At 44.4% G+C, this 20,278-nt stretch overlaps 4 protein-coding genes across 5 annotated transcripts; 1 reads left to right on the top strand and 3 right to left on the bottom strand.

The window, feature by feature from the left end:
- Positions 1–74: 74 nt before the first annotated feature.
- Positions 75–2,033, bottom strand: LOC127784390 (uncharacterized). Its single transcript, XM_052311679.1, has one exon. It carries the CDS (start codon positions 1,640–1,642, stop codon positions 512–514), a length of 1,131 nt encoding a protein of 376 aa, XP_052167639.1. The 5' UTR covers positions 1,643–2,033; the 3' UTR covers positions 75–511.
- A 65-nt stretch (positions 2,034–2,098) lies between these two features.
- On the top strand, positions 2,099–3,288 carry LOC127785414 (uncharacterized). Its single transcript, XM_052312854.1, has one exon. It carries the CDS (start codon positions 2,171–2,173, stop codon positions 3,215–3,217), a length of 1,047 nt encoding a protein of 348 aa, XP_052168814.1. The 5' UTR covers positions 2,099–2,170; the 3' UTR covers positions 3,218–3,288.
- A 2,093-nt stretch (positions 3,289–5,381) lies between these two features.
- On the bottom strand, positions 5,382–8,677 carry LOC127783626 (protein EDS1L-like). The gene is made up of 3 exons (XM_052310815.1): positions 8,212–8,677; positions 6,463–7,230; positions 5,382–6,114 (listed from the first exon to the last, which is right to left on the bottom strand). The coding sequence occupies exons 1-3, from the start codon at positions 8,596–8,598 to the stop codon at positions 5,398–5,400; spliced, it is 1,872 nt and encodes a 623-aa protein (XP_052166775.1). The 5' UTR covers positions 8,599–8,677; the 3' UTR covers positions 5,382–5,397.
- A 2,210-nt stretch (positions 8,678–10,887) lies between these two features.
- Positions 10,888–19,769, bottom strand: LOC127784454 (uncharacterized). Of its 2 annotated transcripts, XM_052311770.1 has the most exons (8): positions 17,858–19,761; positions 16,563–17,299; positions 15,410–15,550; positions 14,945–15,310; positions 14,250–14,492; positions 13,871–13,963; positions 11,565–11,765; positions 10,888–11,416 (listed from the first exon to the last, which is right to left on the bottom strand). In XM_052311770.1, the coding sequence occupies exons 2-8, from the start codon at positions 16,950–16,952 to the stop codon at positions 11,204–11,206; spliced, it is 1,647 nt and encodes a 548-aa protein (XP_052167730.1). In that variant the 5' UTR covers positions 16,953–17,299; positions 17,858–19,761; the 3' UTR covers positions 10,888–11,203. The 2 variants fall into 2 exon arrangements, with proteins under 2 accessions (XP_052167730.1, XP_052167731.1); XM_052311771.1 differs by lacking the exons at positions 10,888–11,416; positions 11,565–11,765 and adding an exon at positions 11,797–12,996 and having other exon boundaries at positions 16,563–19,769.
- Between the last annotated feature and the right edge of the window lie 509 nt (positions 19,770–20,278).

Genomic DNA, 20,278 nt, shown 5'->3' with positions numbered 1-20,278 from the left:
ATGTATTTGCAGTTATGGCCTGTATAATTTTTTGTATTGTTCTATGGGCTAGAATTCGAGCCCATGTAGTTTTGTGATCTGACTAGTCAGAGAAAAAAAATATGTAGCATTTTTTGTGTCCTCTGGATCTTAATCTAACGGTAGGAAAAAATCTGGGTGATTTTGACCCAAGAATTTGTCGACAAAGACATAGCTAGTCCCCTGACCTGCATGGCTGCATATCAACCAAACTGTCAAAAACAAATTTAGACAATTTTACAATGCACATTATAACATCATATATCACTTAGAAAACATAAAGAGTGAAATTATATGTAGAATATTTAAAAAACAAAATAAAAACTCTATTTGTGACTTAACGTTCCAAAATAATAATATTCCATATGGTGCTCGTAAATTGCAATTCTCACATGTTAACATGTTTGGAGAAGACGAGAAAAGAAAGCACCATGAGCTTTTTACCGTCTCTTATAAACCTTCTTACAAATAATTATCCTGTAATTATGGTCAGCTAGCTAGTACTAAAATCAACCCATATAACATAGTCTACCCTCTCCAATCCCCAAAACTCTCTTGCTTCTTCTTCTTGCTGTCCAATTTCATATGACCAAATATTCATACTAGAGGTGATCTTCTTTATGCTAGACGGTGAGTATGACTTTGGTACAAATGCTACTTCACCATCACGAATAATAAGGTCAACATGTATGGTCTCAGGCCACTCATACAACCTTGGAAGGAAAACCTTGTTTTGCATCGACTTAAACTTAGTCTTCCTCATCATTGTTGTGTATGTTCCTGTGAACAGCGTCCGTCCTTCCAAGGTCTCCAACTTGTCCCATTCCATCGTCACCTCATTGAGCTTGGTGACATGGACGGGTGCGCCATTGTAGCCGACGAGGACAGCCATGAGCTCACCTTGGTCCGACTCGAAGAGGTGGCTGTCAACTTCTTGGTGGTCAATACCAAAGTTGTCAGGCTTACCAAGAAGTCTAAAATTATCGGCGTGGTTACATGGATCATACACCGCCAGCTTCCCATCTCCACCAAGAACGTACAGCAAGCCATCGTGGAGCACCGGGTTGCTGATCGGCGCCGCCAGAATTAGCTGCCTTGCTTCCACGTTGAACTCCGTTCGGTCCCAAGGCCCCCACTCGCCGTCGTCGCCATCTCGTGTCGCGCGGGTGAGCTGTAGCGCAAAGGTCGTGTTGACGCAGTACACCCTCCGTGAGCCATCGTCGTACACGATGAAGTCGTAGGAGTAATGGGGCGTACGCGGCAGCTCGTGGACGACGCTCGTCAGGAGATCGATTTGGGAGATGGAGAAAGGTGAGAACAACGTGAGGCGTTGCCCGTTGGAGCAGCAGATCCTGGCATCATTGGACGACGACGCCGCCTTCTGCATAATAACCTCGAAGTTTCTGTTGTAGTAGGGGCTGTAGTACCTGATGGTGGCTCGGCCGACGGGAGCAGCGCTGCTGAGTAGGAGCGGGGTGATCCACGCTGGATAGAAGGGCGACACGGCGGAGCGCCAGTGCCGGCACGTCAGCGCGAAGGAGGGGTGGCTCGACCACCCGAGCCGCTCAAGGACGAGGGCGAGCATATCCGACGGGAGAGACGACCAGTCCCGTTCCGCCGCCATCTCGCTTCCCTTTTTTTTTCTTTTTCTTTTTTCCCGTACGTGGGATGAAGTTCGACGAGTAGACGTGCGTGTCAGCAATGGCCATCATACGTATATATGCAGCGTTTTATTATGCACAAACGCTCGATGTATGGGTCGGTTTCAGCTTGTAACCCGTCGATCGGGTTCTTATTGGTTGCCAAATTAAAAAACGCTGCTGCTTAATTCCTTTTCCTAATTTAATTACCGGTGCAGATTATGGTTGGTTCTAATTGATCTGATGTCGTGTAGGCGTTCATATACTTATATTTTCCAAGGTAATTCGATCGGGTGGAATCTTTTTGAGTGCATATAGGAGTACTTATCTTTATACAATTGCAGTATTTGAAATAGAAATCATGAGACAACACGATCAGGCAGCCGCAAATTAAATTAAACTCTCCTTATATATATCGTGTATAAGTAAGACACGGCACAAATACCGGCCGTCTCTCAAACAAGAAAAGATCGATATATCCACCGGAGTAGTTCGATCGATCCGTCGAATTCATGGAGGAGAAAGACAATAATGAATGTCCGTCGTCGTTGGATCCCAAGCTTGCTCCTCTGCTGTTGTTCGGCGGCGGCGACGGCGACGACGACGACGACGACGATGCCACCTTCATGTACAGCGTGCGGACGAGAGCGCTGCTGCCGAGGAGGTCGACGGACGACGACGACATGGACGCCACGATGAGAGCCCACCGGCGATGGACCACGGCACAGGGCTGGTTGCTCATGGCGCCGCGCCGCGGTAGTTCGCCCTCACCGTGCACGGCGACTTTCCTGTGGGACCCTTTCACCGGCCGCCGGATCGCCCTGCCTCCCGACCACGACGACACCGTTCTCACCCACGGCTGCGACCGGATGTGCCTCCTGTCACGCCGCCGGCCCACGGACCCCGACTGCGTCGTCGTCGTCATCGACCTCGATGACACGGTGCTCTGGTATTGCCGCCCCGGAGACCTCCATTGGGTGGAGCATCACTACCTCCAGCCCGGGACGCCTCACCACGAGCACCGTGACTGCGTCGGCTGGGCGATAGGGAACCTTACGGCGATCGATGGCAAGTTCTACACCGACTTCACCGACCACGTCGCCGTCCTCGAGTTCTCGCCGGAGCCCGTGTTCACCGTGACCGCCGTCGACGGCGACCACAGATGCCCAGCAGGGTATACGCGGTGCACCGGTAACTTGGTAGAATCAAACGGGGACCTGCACCACGTTTTCTTCTCTCACCCCATCGGTTGCAGCCGGATCGTTGCGCGCGTGAGCGTTTACAAACTTAGCGTGGCGACGCAGAAGCAGAGATCGGCGTGGGTGAAGGTGGATTCACTGGATGGCAGAGTATTCTTCGTTGGGATAGACAGCTTGGGAGTTGGAGCGTCACTTGATGCAAAAGAAACCGGCTTGAAAGGGAATTGCATCTATTACTGGGGTATCAATGGCAAAGTGTTGAATGTATACGACATGGAACGAGGAACTACGGTTGTGATCAATCCCGGTGAGAATCTTCCGTATGACCAGTCACCGCAAGTCTTGATGCCTACCCGATGAGTGTTTCTTAGTTACATTCTAAATGTGCAGCAAAAGCAATATTGGTTTGGCTATTCCATATTTAACTTTTACTGAAAATATCCATGCGTTGTACTGTAACGGAAAAAAAACATAATCACCACATTGAATTTAAAGTAGTACTTTTGTCCACCGGCTCCCGCGATAACTAAGGTTTTATAGAAGAATAACTCGCATTGTATTAAACATGTATAGTAAAGTAGCATCTATTGTTATGTGTTTTTATTTGCTACCCATGGACCATGGTCGCCAAATGGGCTAGTGAGGCGATGACGTGAAATAAGATAATGATTGGCCATTTGATGGCAGAGATGCATATTGACACGATTACACGAACCTATAGATCAAGTCCCCCGTGAGAGGAGTGGCCGAGCATGGCGGCGACCTCAAATCCCTTGAGGGGACTTGGTACATCGAACTAAGCCGTCGTTGTCGCCATCGATTCCGGCCACCGCTGCTTGCAACAAGACAACCTATAGCTTCGCTGTAAGCTCCTCTTCATTTTCTCTTTTGGTCGCAGTCGCAACCCAGCCGAGACACCGTTCGCCGCCGGCGATGCCGCAAACCTCAATGCCGCGCCGCTGCTCTGCTCCCAGCCGTCTACACACTGACATGTCGGCCCATGTTCATTAGCGAGTAGAGACCCAGCTTAGCGAATGTTTAAATCATGTAATGTTTTAAATGTAAAATGTGTTAGACTTACATGTGGGGTCATGGATTTGAATGTAAATATGTTAAAACTTGTGGACTATTAATAGAAGTTCCATTCAACATGTGTTTGGACCGCGGGTTCCATTTCCTGGAATCTGAGAGACCTTCTTGTCGACGTTTGAGGTCACGACTACGGTATTTGAATGGTATGGAGATCATCGGTATCAGGGTATATGCGAGATTGAGGTAAAAGAGGGATATGTGAGATTGAGGTAAAAGAGATGGAGATAAGGATTTTATACAGGTTTAGGCCCCTTATCTAATAGGTAATAGCTATACTCCTAATGGCCGAAGCCGGTGTTGCTCTTTATTCATCTGGATCACAAAAGTATAATACTTAGGATAACCTATCTAGCTGTCGTCGACTTGGTGGCATAGATAACCAACACGTAGTCGATGACAGGGTAGTCTTTCTCCTCGAATACGAACTCATCAAGATCAGTGTGTCGATAGATCCCTCTTATCGGCCTCCACAGGCACCAGATTGGGTCTGTCGTCTAGGCTAATATATGATGTCGATGTTTGGCTTGTCTTGGCTTGTGTGTTGATTTTTTTTTTTGTCTGTTGTGTGTTATCTGTCTTGCCTCCCATCCTAGGGGGTGTTTTTTTATACTCATAGATGTCCCCTTGTCGTTTCTATATAGAATTAGGGAGACCAATATGGATACAATTCGAATAGTCCTTGTCGTTTTTATATAGAACTCTATTTGTCTTTTCTTATCGGGAACTTCTTTTATATACGAGGTATGATTCCGTATAAGACTTGGTATATTTTGGGACGGAGGGAATATGTATCCATTTATAGAGTGCTCCCTCTAGATTGAAAATAAACGTTGTTTTGGATAAGGAGACGGTTTCCCAAAGTTATAACTTTTGCCACACAAACACACATATATGTGTATATATGATATAATGATTTTATTGAAATGTACTTTAAGATCAATCTATACAAATGATCTCAATTTTCTAAAGCAAATATTTTAGAATATATTTATAGTCAAAATTTTTGAAGTTTGATATTTTTTTTATCTGAAGGGAGCATCATGCATGTATTTACGACCCTCCTTTTATCAAGCAAGCGTAGCAGCTTAAACCTCATCTTCAACATCAATACGGAATTCTAGACCCAAAAAAACTGTAGGAGGCATTTTTTTTCGTTAACTCATTCAGCAGCAATTCAGGCTCACAAAATTTGCCTGAACTAACTCCCAGGCAATCGCTTGCGGCTACCACCTTGCTGATCGAATTGGCCATGAACAATGACGCAAGAAACAACAGGTTCAACTTAACTGATTGCTATTCGTGTAGGATAAAAAAAAACATTAGTAGCATATTTACAAAGTTCATGCATATGGTATACAGTTACAGTGGCAGTAGTTGCAACATGCCACGAATGCATGCCTCATCATTGTGAAAGCAAATAATTCTGTCCATATAATGCAAAATCTTTCTTAAGGCACAAGTTTCGCGATGCATGATGCAGATCTGTGGTTCTCCGGGAGCGTCTTCCACCAAATCACAAAGGATGAGCGGCTCAGGAATATGTCCTTCCCTAAACTTTCAGACATGAACCATCCGTGAGCATCACTCTCAAGCTTAACTACTCTATCTCTCACATCCTCGAATGTTTTGCCGTTGGCAATCTCAGCCTGGAGTTCCTCAGCCATTGCCCAGAAGCAAGATTCAAGGCTAGAACCGAAGGAGATGCGCTGCAACTGCTCGTGCCACTCCTGGGTGTATTTGTAACGCCTCGGCCTTCCCTTGGAGAGGTAGGAGCCAGTGTCCTCGTTCTTGGAATGCCTGTAGTAGTTTGCAATGTCTAAGGGCTCAACCAACCGGCGGTACAAGGTTCCTAGATTCACCCAATCTTGTCGGCCTTCGAAACCATCTGGCAGCTCACGCCTTCGCAGCATTTCAACTATCTCATCCCAAAGTCCAGCTAGTTCCAATCTCCTAACATTTGCATTGAAATCGTGTACTTCACGCTGAAGCTTAAATGAATCATAGTAGCTCACTTCATGGAGCTCACATGTCCTTTTGTACTCGTTCAGGGACTTGAGGGCTTCCCTAATTTTGGTGCAGTTTGCACCATCTATTTTTGCCTGGTTTGTCTCCCTTTGCTTCTCCCATTGTCCAGCTGCAGAAAGGCTCAACATAGCTTCCTTGCTCTGCAATAAACAACTCATTTTATCAAAATACAACAGATAGACTTCAGTTTTATTGTTGAAAGGAAAACGCTAATCAATTATTAGAATGTTGAGGTGGTAGCTGAGGATTTTGATTGAACGTGAACATGGTCACTTATATCAATTTGATTTGTCCATTGGCATTTAACCTAGACCAAAATATCGTGGTCCTGAATTTGGTTATGTAATAAATGGCACACCTGACGCTAAAAGCAACATCAATGATTTTCAAAGTAAGGTTGCATTGACACATAACATTTCACTAGGAAATTCAGATTTTTACATATGCAACCCGCAGTTCTTTATTGAAGAAATGTAAGTGTTGCTTACCAGTTCAAGGCCTCCAACTATTGTGCTACTCATCTGCCTACCAGGAAGTGTTGATGAAACCACTCCCAAGTAATCCACGCAAACTATCTCTTGCATCATGCTTTGCTTAATTGGTTCATATTGCCAGTGAGCACTTAAACTTCTCTCAGCAGCATCACGCAATTGTTGCTGGGGATCCAACTGAAGGCAGTAAAATAGCAACTGCAATACAGCATCTGAATTTGTCAGAACAGCCAGCTGTTCACTGCTTGTCAAGAAAAGATAAGTCCCACAGGGTCTGTAAGGGGAGAGCTCAATGAAGGAAGTCAATGTTCCTAAGATCGAGCTAGTGCATCCCATGAAAGAACAGGCCTCATAGCTCGCAATAGAAAGTGTGCTTCTCAGTAAATTTTCATAAAACTGACTTATGATGAGTGGCATCCCAGAAGGCAAGAAGTTCGGAGTTTGAGGGGATAACCAATCCAGAACAGCTTGAATTCCTTCTGTGGCAGATGCAAGCGGAGTAAGTGGTATGCGGGGGATGATGTCTACTGGCACGACAAAATTCAAAATACACTGTGACCAGCCCTCCCTTCGAACAGCATGGTTAAAGGTATTGTCTCCAACAAGAGGAGCCCCAAAGGTTACACAAAATGGGTGTGCCTGATTAACACTGCCTCTCCTGGTGCAGGTCTCAAGAAACCATATGGCAGCGAGGGTAGCTATTGAACCCCCTGATGAATGGCCTGTGAATACAATACGCTTCTCTTCTGCCACAGCTCTAGATACCTGTAGTTCAAAACAAACAATCACTTATTTGTATCAGGTGAAATAAATTCAAATAAAAACATACCATGTCAAGATTATCTTTTTTCCTTCAAAAAAAATATCATCATTCTTTTTATCAAAGATGGTATCGGATGAAGCTAAGACAAGTTTTATGCCGACAACAAGAAGAAACAATCTTGCCTGACATTAATGTTGAATTCAAGATGGTCTCTTTTGGTCAAATAAGGTGCTCTAGATCATTTCGACTCTTTTCATAGAGTACAAAGAGGTACTATAACCAAACTACTTTTAGTACCGATTAGCAACCAAGGTGTAGGATATAGCTACTAGCACACTAGAACTGTTGTAAACCATGAATATCATCTCCTACTCTTTTTAATAGACTCAAATTAAAACAGAGTATTAACAAGAACTTTGCAAGTCGAAAATGTGCTGAAAGAAACAGCATCGAAACCAAAAGAAAAACTCCTTAGAACAGCCACTGCGGACAACACAGATCACAAAAGGAGGTTATCTAATTCTATAACCCCTAACCACAATTCAAGAGAACTGTACTGATCTCCAAACACCCCAATCCACAATTACGAGCTCCCTAGTTGGCTGAATAAGCACAGTTTAATCCACGCGTGTTCACGCAATGATATTGTACACATCTCATACCCAGTAACCCAGGTGATTAGCCCAATTAATCACTGCAATTTGACTCAGATACAGAGAAACAAGCCAACAGCAACCACAGTTATAAGTTTCTGCTTGATCTCTAAATCGCGTAGAAATCAAAATCCTACATAGAACTAGAGCGCGAAACAGCGATACGAAAGGAACAATTGAAGTTATCTTCGTCTTTAAAATGAATATACTCCATTTCACCCAAATGGAAGGTTTCACAGAAGGCCAGAGGTAGCGAAACAGCAAAGCGCCGGAAAGACCTCGAACTCGAAGACAACGAGATCTCGAGGAGGAGGAGGTGGGGGAGCTCACCTCGGACTGGAGCGGCGAGTCGTCGAGGAGGGCGCGGAAGGAGGCGAGGAACGCGGCGTTGGCGCGCGCGGGGACGCCGCTCCCGACGCTGCGGAGCGACGGGAAGAGGGACGGGTCCACCTCCGCGTCCCCGAACGCCGCGCGCCCCGCGGCCCAGCCGGGCGCGGACCAGGAGGGCGGGAACGCGAAGGCGGCGCAGGGGTAAGGGTGGGACGCGTGGTGCACTTGGAAGGAGGCGCCCGCGCCCGCGCCCGCGCCCGAGGAGGAGGAGGAGGTGGAGGGAGGAGGCGGCGGCTGTTGGGCGGCGGCGGGTGGTGGGAAGGAGAGCGCGGCGCAGTGGGCGACGACCAGGCGGTCGTCGTCGGACAACGCCGCCGCCGCCGGCATCGTCGGGGAGCGGGAGCGGGAGCGCGAGCGCGTCTGTGGGCAGCTTCGCACTCGTGCGCCGTGGCTGGCACGATAGCTAGCGACAAGGAATCCCCTCATGTTTAGCGATATTGGATTATTTAGGGGGTGTTTAGCTCAACGAAGGTAAAGAATTGGCGTGTCACATCAGGAGGGTGTTGCATGGGGTGTTTGACACTAATAAAAAAATTAATTACATTATCCATCAATAAACTACGAGACGAATTTATTAAGTCTAATTAATCCGTTATTTGTACCTGTTTACTGTAGCACCACATTGTTAAATCATGGAGTAATTAAGCTTAAAAGATTTGTCTCGTAAAGTAGCTTCAATTGGTTATTTTTTTAAGCATATATTTAATCTTTATGTAGGTGTTCAAACATTTGATGTGACAAGTTATAAAATTTTGGGATGGAATCTAAACACGCCTTATCTTAGTAGGAGTATATGGTTTGACTTTACAAGTAGCCAACCTCTTTTTTTAACACAGTTCTACCTCCATCCCATATTACTTGTCGCTTTGAGTTTTTTTTTAATGTTTGATTCGTCTTATTTAAAAAAATGAAATTATTATTTGTTTTGTTTGTGACTTGCTTTATTATCAAAAGTAATTTAAGTATGACTTACTATTATTTTTATATTGCTTTCTTATCAAAACTAATTTAAGTATGACTTATCTTTTTTATAGGGAAAATTGCAAAAATCACCCCATAAGTCTTGAAGTTTGACATTCCACCCTATAAGTTATTTTGTTACAAATACCCACCACCTACTCAATTTTGTTGAAACAACCACCCCAGTAAACACATGCTTAACCTAATCAACATGTTTTTATAAAATGTGATCTATCAATATGGTCTTAACCAAAACTAAATACTTCTAGAGTATTATTGATATGTTTTTTTGTAAGATTCCACAAATAAAATTGTGGACGAGAGTTTAAACATTGTTGCACTGAGTTTCGCTATATGAAAAAAAAACAATAAAATATGGAAAATAAGTTTAATGTAAGTACTTAGACAAGATTGACTTGGCTAGCTTAGCATGTGGTAACCCTACATCAGCAGTAACAAATTGATTTGGTTAAGCATGTGCGCATTGGTAGGGTTTTTAATTTTGAAATTGGATTTTATGCCGGGGGTTTCCGAAATTTCGGAAATTTCTGGCTAAAAGTATTTGAAAATTTGACTGAATTTGAATAAAATTTGACCAAATTTTTTAAAAAAAATGCAAAAAAAACCGAAAATTTTGGACGAGATTTGAGCATGCCGGTGGGGGGGGGGGGGATAACCGAAATTTCAGAAATTTCAAACCAAAATTTCAAACCCTAGCATTGGGTGGTTTTTCAACAAAACTTAGTAGTGGGTGGGTATTTGCAACAAAATGACTTATGGGATGGAATGTCAAACTTTAAGTGACTTGTGGGGTGGTTTTACAATTTTCCCTTTTTTATATTTACACTAATTTTTCAAATAAAATGAATAGTCAAACGTTGCAAGCAGACAAGTCAAAACGACATCTATTATAGGACAGAGGTAGTAATATCAAGCAGATCTAATTACATATGTGTATCATCGCTTGACATATAGAGGGTGAAAAAAAAATGAATGAAGCAATAAAATATATTTATGAGTAAAATTTTATATCAATGTTATTTGAGGTTTAAATTTTAATTTAAAAATAGACTGCGATTTATAACTACCTTTGGCTTTGCATTCAACCGGAGCAAATTTTAATTTGAATGTTTTCTTTCCCTTTTTGGATACATGGTGGAAGTGATAAGAAGATCCAAAATCATTTCTTATAAGGGGTTCTTATAAACCATGTGCTCCATGAAGAAGGGTACTTGCAGCTTCATTTAAGTTTTTCAAAAGTCACTTTTAAGTACTAGCCAATTTGCAGTACCATATAGCACTAGGCTGTGTTTAGTTCCTTCCAAAGTTGGAAGTTTGGGTTGAAATTGGTACGATGTGACTGAAAAGGTGTGTGTACGACAGGTTGATGTGATAGAAAAAGTTGGAAGTTTGGATCCAAAGTTTAGATCTAAACACAGCCTAGAGAACAAAAGGCAGCATCATCACATAGGTTGTGTTTAGTTCAGCGCAAAATTTGGATTTTGGTTGAAATTAGAGATGATGTGACTGAAAAGTTATGTGTGTATGACAGGTTGATGTGATGGAAAAGTACTAAAGTTTGGATCCAAACTTTGGATCTAAACACAGCCATAGTAAGATCGGATGTCATCCCGATTCCTCAAAAGCACATTATCCAACAGAAAATTGAGAATGCATTTATTCCACTGAAATTATTCTAGAATCGGTTTGATTCCTCAAGCCGAAAACTTATCAGCAGCCAGTTTTTCAGTAGATATCATTTCAAAGTTCTGTGTTGTGAGCAAATTCTTAGACAGGTCAATCCTTCATATTGGATGCCTGAGCTCAAGAATAGCTCATAATAGGCAGAAACCTGAGGGTCACCTTTCTTACGTGTGAAAACTGCGATCTATCAAACACCTATATACAATATGATTTACTTACATGATAAACTTTCAAACAACATCCTACTTCCAGTTGTGGGGGCACAGTGTCAGCAACGCGCTGGCCGCTTGTACGTTGGGGGTAAAGATGGGCAGTTCTCATTCATTTTGGCATACGGTTCTATTGTGTTGTACTCCGGTAGCTCCATCCTGTACTCCCCCAGGATCTGGCAGAAGGGGAGCTTGTCAGATTCTGTGTTGCACCAGCTTGGAAGTCTGGCCTGGTTATCTTCGAAAATCTTGAGCATGTACGCGTCGCGTATCTGAGGCAGAAGTAGACAGTCAGATTGGTGTAGGGAGTTTCGGAACCTTTGGCATCAACCAATGGAAGAATGACGGCAACGAAATGAATTCAATATGGTGAAGAACACAGTGTTTTCCTGCAACTTGGACTAGTAGTTAGGTACTTACAGTGAACTCGGTCACCTGAATCGACTCTGCAAAAGGCGCGAATATTCCAGCCTCCTTGTACATTGCAAGAATAAAGGCAACACATGTTGTAGATTTACCATCACTGTAAACCCATTCATCTTGCTCAGGGATGGTGAGCAACTGATCAAAAGACATCCCGCGTCTTTCAGTTTCAACAATGATCCCGTGAAGGTCCAACCCCTATATAAAAAAAAATACAGAGATGAAATTAGTAGCTGAGTATAGCAATGAAAAACAAACTGCGACAGGAGCAAATTGAATAAAGCAATTGTTTATGCCTCTCAATAAGCAGCTTAGTTTAAGGGGGAAAACTCCCCTACTGTTTTTCGGTCAAAAAGAAGAGGGGAAATCAAGCCAACTTATTTCAAGTCTGCCTAAGACTAGGCAAAGTCCAAACAAGTATGTAGAAACCAAAACTGAACTGGAGTGACAACATCACCGTAGGGTTAGCAGATAATTTCGACAGTGTAGATTTTAGGGTTAATTGGATCCATGCCACTGTAACTTTGCCAAATTAAAAAAATACCACTACTATTCATCATATCAGCTACATGCCACTGAAAATTTGTAAAATTGGAACCATGCCACTCCCGTCGCTTTTTCCGTCCTTCTCTCTCACGCCGTCTTCGTTGCTGTCCTCGTCCCTCTTTCGCAAGGATGCGGAGGCCACCCTGCGCTCCATGTCCATTGGCGTGGGCGATAGCGACGGCGACGACGGCGCCGCGGCGGAGCGCCTCGCCGCGTCCCACCAGGCCTGCCCGCTCGCGCACCACGTCGTCAGCCATGCATCGATGCACGGGCAGGGAACGCGGTCACGCCGCTCTGCCGCGGGGCGGGGCTCGCACCGGGCCACCCTCGCCGCCGCCCTTCTACTCCTATACGCACGCCGGCCTGGTGAGGCCCTCGCGGAGTGCGCCCGGGTGGCCGAAAAAGGCATAGCGCGGGATGCGGAGCTCGCCGAGAATGGCGAGCAGGTCGTTGACGTAGGTGTCGAGGTTGTCGTAGGCTCGTAGCAGCGGAAGTCGAAGTGGTTCGGGTTGACGCTGCCGGCGCAGACGAGGTGGTAGAGCACGACGAGGTGGTCGCGGGTGAGGTACGGCAGGATGCGACTCCACGCCGACTGGTCCGTCCCGAAGCCACCACCCGCTCGCCGCTCCCCCCCCCACCCGCATGTTCAGGATCTGAAGTAGCTTCGCCCCGCTCGGCGCCGCCAACCCGCTCCCTCCTCCCCCTCCTCCTCCGTCGAACAGCGCAAACGAGTCACTCGACGACCGGCGGTGTGCCGGCCCGGCCGTGGTCGCCGGCGTACGGCCCCGCCGCCGCCGCCGTCGGGAACGGGCTGCACGGCGGCAGCAGCGCCTGCTTGGGTAGCTTCGCGTTCGCCATCATCATCCGCTCCAACCCAACAAATCTGAAACAACAAACACCTCTCGTCCATAAGACTCTAAACCCAACATCAACTCAAGATTTGAGTGAATTCAAGCACCGAGCAACCAGGAACTCGCATCGAATCGAAGCATATGCTACTCCCCCAACCCATCCCCCAGATCTCAGCAGCCGTTCGCTCAAAGAAAACCCCGAATTCAACCCAAAGATTCGATCCACCCCCCGAGCGGAAAAATCAAGGCGAAGCAGCACACGACACAGTCAAGATCCACCAAAGCACATGGTGTTTGATGCTGGTAGCTGCGTGGGCTGTAGCTTGGCGATGACGGTGGCGTCCTCGACGTAGGCGGCATTCGTGCCTGTGCCGAGGATGACGGCGGCCACAACGTCCTTGTCGTAGTAGCTGCCCGCGGCGAGCGTCCCGACGGTGTTGTTGATGAGCGCCGACACGCGCATGTCGAGCCCCCGCTTCGACATGGCCGCCTGCAACACCGCCAGCGGGGAGGCCCGGTGGCACGCGGCGAGGCGCTCCGCCGCGGCGCTGTCGTCGTCGTTATCGCCGGCGCGATGGACAAGGTGCGCAAGGTGGCCTCCGCCTCCTCGCGGAAGAGGGACGAGGACGGGAACAGACGGCGTGAGAGAGGAGGATGGAAAAAGCGACGGGTGTGGCATAGTTCCAATTTTACAAATTTCCAGTGGCATGTAGCCGATATAACGAATAGTAGTGGCATTTTTTCAATTTAGCAAAATTGCAGTGGCATGGATCCAATTAACCCTAGATTTTATTAGTGCAATATCAGTACCCAAAGTAGGAATTGTGGTAAAGAGTAGTTTCACAGAACTGCAGTCCATTTTTTATAAAGCTGAATCCATTACAATGCACAGAGTTGTTCACAGACCTCAGTCCCAAGTCGTTTGTTAAGGGCTTCATTCCACATGTTTGCAGCATAAAGCGGTTGTAACCTAGTCCATATTGACATTACAGCCATCACCTGAAAACAATGTATTATGGAACTTAGCAATATACAAAAAAGACTAGTACTGTTACAGAAATTAAGATTGAATCAATTTGGATGCATCAGGATGCTCCATCACTCAACAAACCCCATATAGTTCAGTAGTTTTGTTTATGTTAAGAGCACAATCCAGATATAGTGTGCACCCATATAGGTATACAAAAGATCACAATAGAACATGTGTACACTCTGGCGATGCTGAAACTAAAATATCAAACACAAAGATGATAAACCATGTTTTTCAAAGACCAAAGAGACTTACCAGGTTTGCATCAAGAGGAGGTGGATAATTGTCTCCGATTGTATCAATCCAGCTAAATATCATGTTATGATAGCCATAAGGCTTTCCAACCATGCTTCGAGCATAGTCCCATGCTGCACTTTCATTGAATCTGGCCCGTATATCAGGATGTAGTGGTAGAAGGGCTATCTGAGGATTTGACGAATCCTTGAGTGCCATTGCCCACCATTCATCCCAAGGAACTATAGCAATAATTTCATCTCCCTATAATTGTAATTTGTAACAGAGTATCATCAAGAAAAATACACAAATGCGAATGTTATGCACAGGAATAAAATGAATGTATAAGTTTTGAAGGGGAACAAGAAAATTAATGCATGTGCTGCAAGATTTAACACAAGAACTGCAGATTGACTACTAAAATGAACCTCCCAGACAATAAGTTCAAACCTCTAGCTGGCCTACAGGCTCAACATTATTTTTACCAAAGGGACGAGTTTAAAGAGGAAAAGTGTCAATTTCAGAGCAGAAGCATAACAAGTAATACTGTTTACTTGTTTAGTGAATTGCTTAACATGATCAATATTCAACACAAAGAATAGAAAAAGAAAAGAGAAAGCAATAGGATATGATCAATATTCAATGCTAGCACATATATCACATGTAGGCAATATCATGCAAACTTTCAAGACGCACGGCAGTTCAGCATACTATACCTTTTCATTTTCAAAGCCTGATTCCGCAACCCAAACTTCACCCTTCTCATCTTTCAAGCAAACTGCGGTGTGCCCAGCAAACGCACCAGTCACCCATTTCTCTAGTGTCTCAAACGCACCCCAGCGTCCTCGTATCTTCGATAGAGCCAAAAAATCACCAGAATGTATATCCTCCTTCCTAATATTAGTAATCCAAGGCTGAGAACGTTTCTCAAATGAAGCTCCCATATGCTTCTCCAAAAAGGCCAAGTTGGAATGTTGACCCCAACCAGTATTTGAAAACAAAGGTAGGACATCAATCAAAGAAAACAAAGTTCCAAGCATCCCAGATGGCATGAGAAAAACAGAGATGCCGTGTTGCTTCACCTGATCACAAACACGAAAGATTATATCATTGAGATTAATTTGATAAGATATTGCGTGGTAAAAAAAAGGAGGGAAAGAAACTTTGGGAAGAAAACACACATATTCCAGTTCCGCTTCTTCTTCCCATGATTTAATCTCCAAAGTGTGTTCCCGAGCAGCAAAATAGTAATCCCATGTTATCCTATATGGTGTTGCAAACACATAGAGATCCATGCATGTCCAACTCTTAGCTGAAGCAGTCTGCATATAACAATAACAAATAAAATGTGTTAAGAACAAACTCATAGTAACAACAATCATCTTAACTGCCAATGCTGATAATTTGATATGCACTTTGCATGAACAAGAAAGTATTAAAACTTTTGAATAGTCATCAGAAGTAACCATGATGTTGCAACTCTACCTTTTTCTATGAATCACCTAACATGTATAATCATTGTTACATGTTCTACCAAAGTTGACATTACAGTTGTATAAAGCAAATTTCATAATTTGCATCAACAGAACTACACCGAGAACATCATTCAAAAGCTTAGATCTCTTTTCTTGACCCAACAAAATAAATACAACCAAAAAGAAATTTCAAAAACAAAATTGCACGTTCCACCAAAGACAATACTAATTTTAATCGCCTAATTAGAGTGCAACTTCGACAGAAAGGTCTCTAACCCAGTAACCCTGAATCCTCACCACAACAAGCACTAATGCAACTGTATCTACAAAAATAGCTTTTGCTACTTACATAACCAGCTAGCAATCAATTATGCATCATCAATTCATACCCTCTACCACTCCCAATTCTCATATAAAACCAAGCTGCAATGATACACAAAAGCAATCCTGCCTAACTTAGACTGAAGCATCCGTGATCGTCCATAGCCCCATATTCATCAATAGTTCCAATCACTCCCCACGCCTACACTGAGCTAAGTTGCAATCACACGCCCAATCAATTCTGCCCAATTCCACGACACCCGGCAAAACTGAGCTAATTCTGCCTAATGTACAACCAAGCTGCAACTACACGTGAAAGCAATTCTGCCTAATTTAGGCTAAAGCATCCGTGATCGCCCATAGCCCCCCCTATTCATCAATAGCTCCAATCACTCCCCACGCCTACACTGAGCCAATTTACAACCACACTCCCAACCGATTCCACCTAATTCCACGACATCCGGCGGAAACCGCCCCTGCGACGCGATTCCAATTCTGAGTTGGGGGCAGAAGAGAAGAAGGGGTGGGGGCGTAAAACCTTGAGTCGGAGCACGGCGCCGCCCAGCTCGGTCCCGTTCCGATCTCCGGGGGTGAGCTCGAGCGCGGCCTCGTTCCGGGCGAAGCAGGCGCCGCTCCACGCCGCGTCGGAGGGTGCCGCCTCGGGTGCCACGGCGGCGACGAAGGAAGGCAGCAGGTCGACGGCGCTGTGGAGCGTGTTCATCACGGGCCACGACACCTGCCTCGGCAGGACCGGGAGCACGTCGCCGGGGCTGAACGACACCTTCGTCATCAGCTCCCCCAGGCCACCCCCAAGCCCCACCGCCGCGGCACGCGGCAGCCGCCCCAAGTACAGCAGGAGGAGGACGACGACGACGACGAGTAGGGGGGCGGCGTGGGTGCCCCCGCCGCGGTGGCGCGTGGCCGCCATCGCGGCGGCGGTCGCGCGGGGATTGGGCGCCGCGACTTTTTCCGAGAGGAGGCTTGCGCGGTGGGGGAAGGGGGGGTTGCGGTGGCGTGGCTTGGAGTCGTTGGTGGAGACGTGGAGTTCGTGGCGAGAGCTTTCAAGGGGGGCGTTGGGGTTGGGGGAGGTAGTTGTCGCGAGAGGAGTACGCGTGGATTTTGGTTTCGATTTTGGGACGATCCGAGTCTGAGTGGGTTCCGGGTCCCACTACGACGAAGTTTACTACTAGGAACCTGCTGGGCCCATGGTCGTCTCGTCTGCACTCATGTTGCATCCATCGGTTAGAGCAGGTAGAGTAGTATGCTATAAGCCAGCTGCAAACATATTTTAAGAAGATAAATCAGGAAAGAGAAGAGCAGCGGGCTACAGATTTGTAGCCAGCTGTAGCACGGACTCCAAGACGCAGTGTGTCTATGACAGGTGTGACTAGGTATTAATAGTGTAGTATGTAACTATTGTATGAATGAGCTATTAGATTAATTATAGCTGAGTTGGAGCCGGTAGTTGGCTATACTATTGAACTTGCTCTGGGACAAAGTCGCAGGTAATTCCTTCGTTTCACTGTGTAAAATGTTTTGAGTTTTAAATGAATTACATGTGTTTCATTTAAACTTATATATGAATTTAGGAAATTTAGGCGATAAATGAAGAAACTAAGATGCCTTATAGTGTGGATTGGAGTGAGGCCATGTTCTTTTCTCCAATAAAAGTTGGACAAACTTTTGGATACTCGTAGCATGTTTTTAAACGGTTAAATGGTACGTTTCGTGCGAAAACTTTCTATATGAAAGTTACTCTAAAATATCATATTAATCGTTTTGCGTAAAAATAACTTAATCTACATCTTCATCTTCCTGAGAAAAGAACACCACCTTAATCTTTACTCTTCAGGAGATTTAAACACCACCTGAGTACTTCACCATTTGAATATCTTCATCTTTTCAGGAGATTTAAACATCACCTGAGTACTTCACCATTTGAGTTGGGCATTAATTGCTACCAAGCAATTCGGCCTTGGTTGGGATGTTTTTGAAATTTTGGTCATCTAGAACTTAAAACCCAAAAACATTCTAGAGTAGTTAAGATTAAGATCTGAACATGTGGTGTGGATGCATGGATGAAACAAATCTTTATAAGTGAATGGTGACCCCTGAAATGTCACCTAAGTTACCCACGTAAGCTAAAATAATCTGGACCATCGGATGAAGGAGAAAAGAGAAAGGAAGCCGTTGGATTGTATCAGTGAAAAAATAAGGGGCAAAACTGATCTTCCGGAGCTTTCCAGCTCCTCCCCGCACAAGTGCATGAGAGATAACTAGACGGGTTCGCGCAGTGTGACGCTGCGCGGTTAGAAATATGAATGGGTAATTATACTATTTTATTTTTTTATAATATTGATTTATCGCATATGTAATACAAGTTACTTTATAGACTGAGACGTGTGACTTTACCATAATTTTTATCTTCAATTCTTCAAATATGGATGTGTATCTCTTTAAATTTTCAGTCGTAATTTAAAACTAATCCACGGAACTATCAACATACTATACAGGAAGAAATTAGTCGGTAATTCAACCACCATTTCAACATTAGGTTGTACACGTGTAAGAATACATAGCTCTGAGACTTGGGCTATATATACCGCTATAGCATGCATTTTATAGAAACGTAATCACTAGTGGAAAACTATCTTTGCTGGGTTGGCAAAAAAGACTTTTTCATCTTTAGAACCGGGACTAAAGATCATTTTTAGTCCCAGTTTAAAAAGTCATCCGGCCCCACTATCTTTAGTCCGGTTTAAAGATAGATATTTAGTCCTGGTTGTTTATACCAACTGGGATCATAATTGAAAAAACAATATAGCCGCACACCTCCACTCTCGAGACACTATCTTCTCGTCCACCGCGCGCGTCTTATCCCTTCGCCTCTTCTTATCCCTTCACATGCTCTCCCTCCCTCCAGACTCATCTCCCTTCTCCTCTCGATTTCTTCTCCTCTTCACGGCCTTCTCTCTTGGTGGCAGGTGGTGGCGGGCGGTGGTGCATGGCAGCACGCCATGAAGGCCGTGGAGGGCGGCGGCAGGCGGAGGGGAGGATAGCGGTAGGTGGCGGGTGGGCGGGCGGGCGGAGGGGTGGGCGGCGACGGCCCGGAGGGGTCGGCGGCGGATTTGTGTTATGTTGATTTTTTGTTGTGTAAATGCGTGGTGCTGTTTATGATTATTTTTCGTGAATTTGTGGATGATTAATTTTGTTGTTGAGGATGTGAATTTGTGATATCAAAGATCTGTGAATGTTTATTTGATTTGTGATTTTGACGCGAAATCAATATGCAAACAAAAAACAAATGAAAAAAAAGAAAACAAATTGGTGAGGGCGCTACTATATTTAGTCCCGGTTGATGTTACACCCGGTTATTTCATCCGGGACTAAAACGATTCATAGTGCCGGTTAACTGGAACTACAGGGTGTGAACCGGAGTTAAAAACCCTTTCTCCAGTGGTGAACAACAGAACTGGAAAAAGAAAACAGAACAAATATGCATGCGTACTTACCGATTCTCTTAGGAATCCTATGGAAATGATTTAACTTATATAATACCTGGTATATTGAAACTATACAACAGTACGATGGCAACGGGTTAACCATAGGATTCAAATTTCACAATTAACATTCCAATAACTGAGATACTCATAACTAGCCATCTCTGCTGCAACTATTTCTATAGTTGAGCCGTCTTATTTTATGATGGGAGAAAAGTTTACTCCTCCGGTCATGACACGATTTTAAAATATATCTTTTGACTATATTATTTTTCTATTATAATATATGCAATATATATATATATATATATATATATATATATATATATACTTTTATTATACTCCCTCCGTCCCAAAATATATAACAACTTTTAGCTTCAAGATTTATCCCAAAATATAACCACTTCTCCACCAACATTCTCTTCCCAACCAATCAGAACTCTCCACCATTCAATTTTCCCACCTACCACCATTAGTCCTTAACCAATCACAACCCTCAACCATTCACTTCTACCTACTTTCTTAATAACCATGTCCAACTCTAAAAATGCTTATATTCTGAAGTAGTACTTTATAAGATAAATAGCTAGTGCATTTAAAATAAATATTTTTAAGTTATTGATAGTTAAAATTATAAAAGTTTAACCTCATTCAAAACTTTTGAACAGGAGTGATTACATATTTTTTAATAATGGTTTACAGGGTTTCATTACAGGAGACGGTTACTGGATGAAAAGTTACATCTTCCAAACGA

Source organism: Oryza glaberrima, chromosome 9 (assembly GCF_000147395.1).
Source record: "Oryza glaberrima chromosome 9, OglaRS2, whole genome shotgun sequence".
Classification (NCBI taxonomy): domain Eukaryota; kingdom Viridiplantae; phylum Streptophyta; class Magnoliopsida; order Poales; family Poaceae; genus Oryza; species Oryza glaberrima.
Note: the sequence above shows the minus strand (reverse complement) of the source record. Positions and strands in the feature narration are given on the sequence as shown.

What these genes read in the sequence shown, in the direction of transcription:
- LOC127784390 (XM_052311679.1), bottom strand. Translation starts at nt 1,642, where the DNA reads ATGGCGGCGGAACGGGACTGGTCGTCTCTCCCGTCGGATATGCTCGCC.
- LOC127785414 (XM_052312854.1), top strand. Translation starts at nt 2,171, where the DNA reads ATGGAGGAGAAAGACAATAATGAATGTCCGTCGTCGTTGGATCCCAAG.
- LOC127783626 (XM_052310815.1), bottom strand. Translation starts at nt 8,598, where the DNA reads ATGCCGGCGGCGGCGGCGTTGTCCGACGACGACCGCCTGGTCGTCGCC. An exon ending in ACTCGCCGCTCCAGTCCGAG is followed by an intron (nt 7,231 to 8,211) that starts GTGAGCTCCCCC and finishes TTTGAACTACAG; the next exon opens with GTATCTAGAGCTGTGGCAGA. An exon ending in TAGTTGGAGGCCTTGAACTG is followed by an intron (nt 6,115 to 6,462) that starts GTAAGCAACACT and finishes TGTTTATTGCAG; the next exon opens with AGCAAGGAAGCTATGTTGAG.
- LOC127784454 (XM_052311770.1), bottom strand. Translation starts at nt 16,952, where the DNA reads ATGGCGGCCACGCGCCACCGCGGCGGGGGCACCCACGCCGCCCCCCTA. An exon ending in GCGCCGTGCTCCGACTCAAG is followed by an intron (nt 15,551 to 16,562) that starts GTTTTACGCCCC and finishes TGTTATATGCAG; the next exon opens with ACTGCTTCAGCTAAGAGTTG. An exon ending in ACAAACGACTTGGGACTGAG is followed by an intron (nt 11,766 to 13,870) that starts GTCTGTGAACAA and finishes TTTTTTATATAG; the next exon opens with GGGTTGGACCTTCACGGGAT.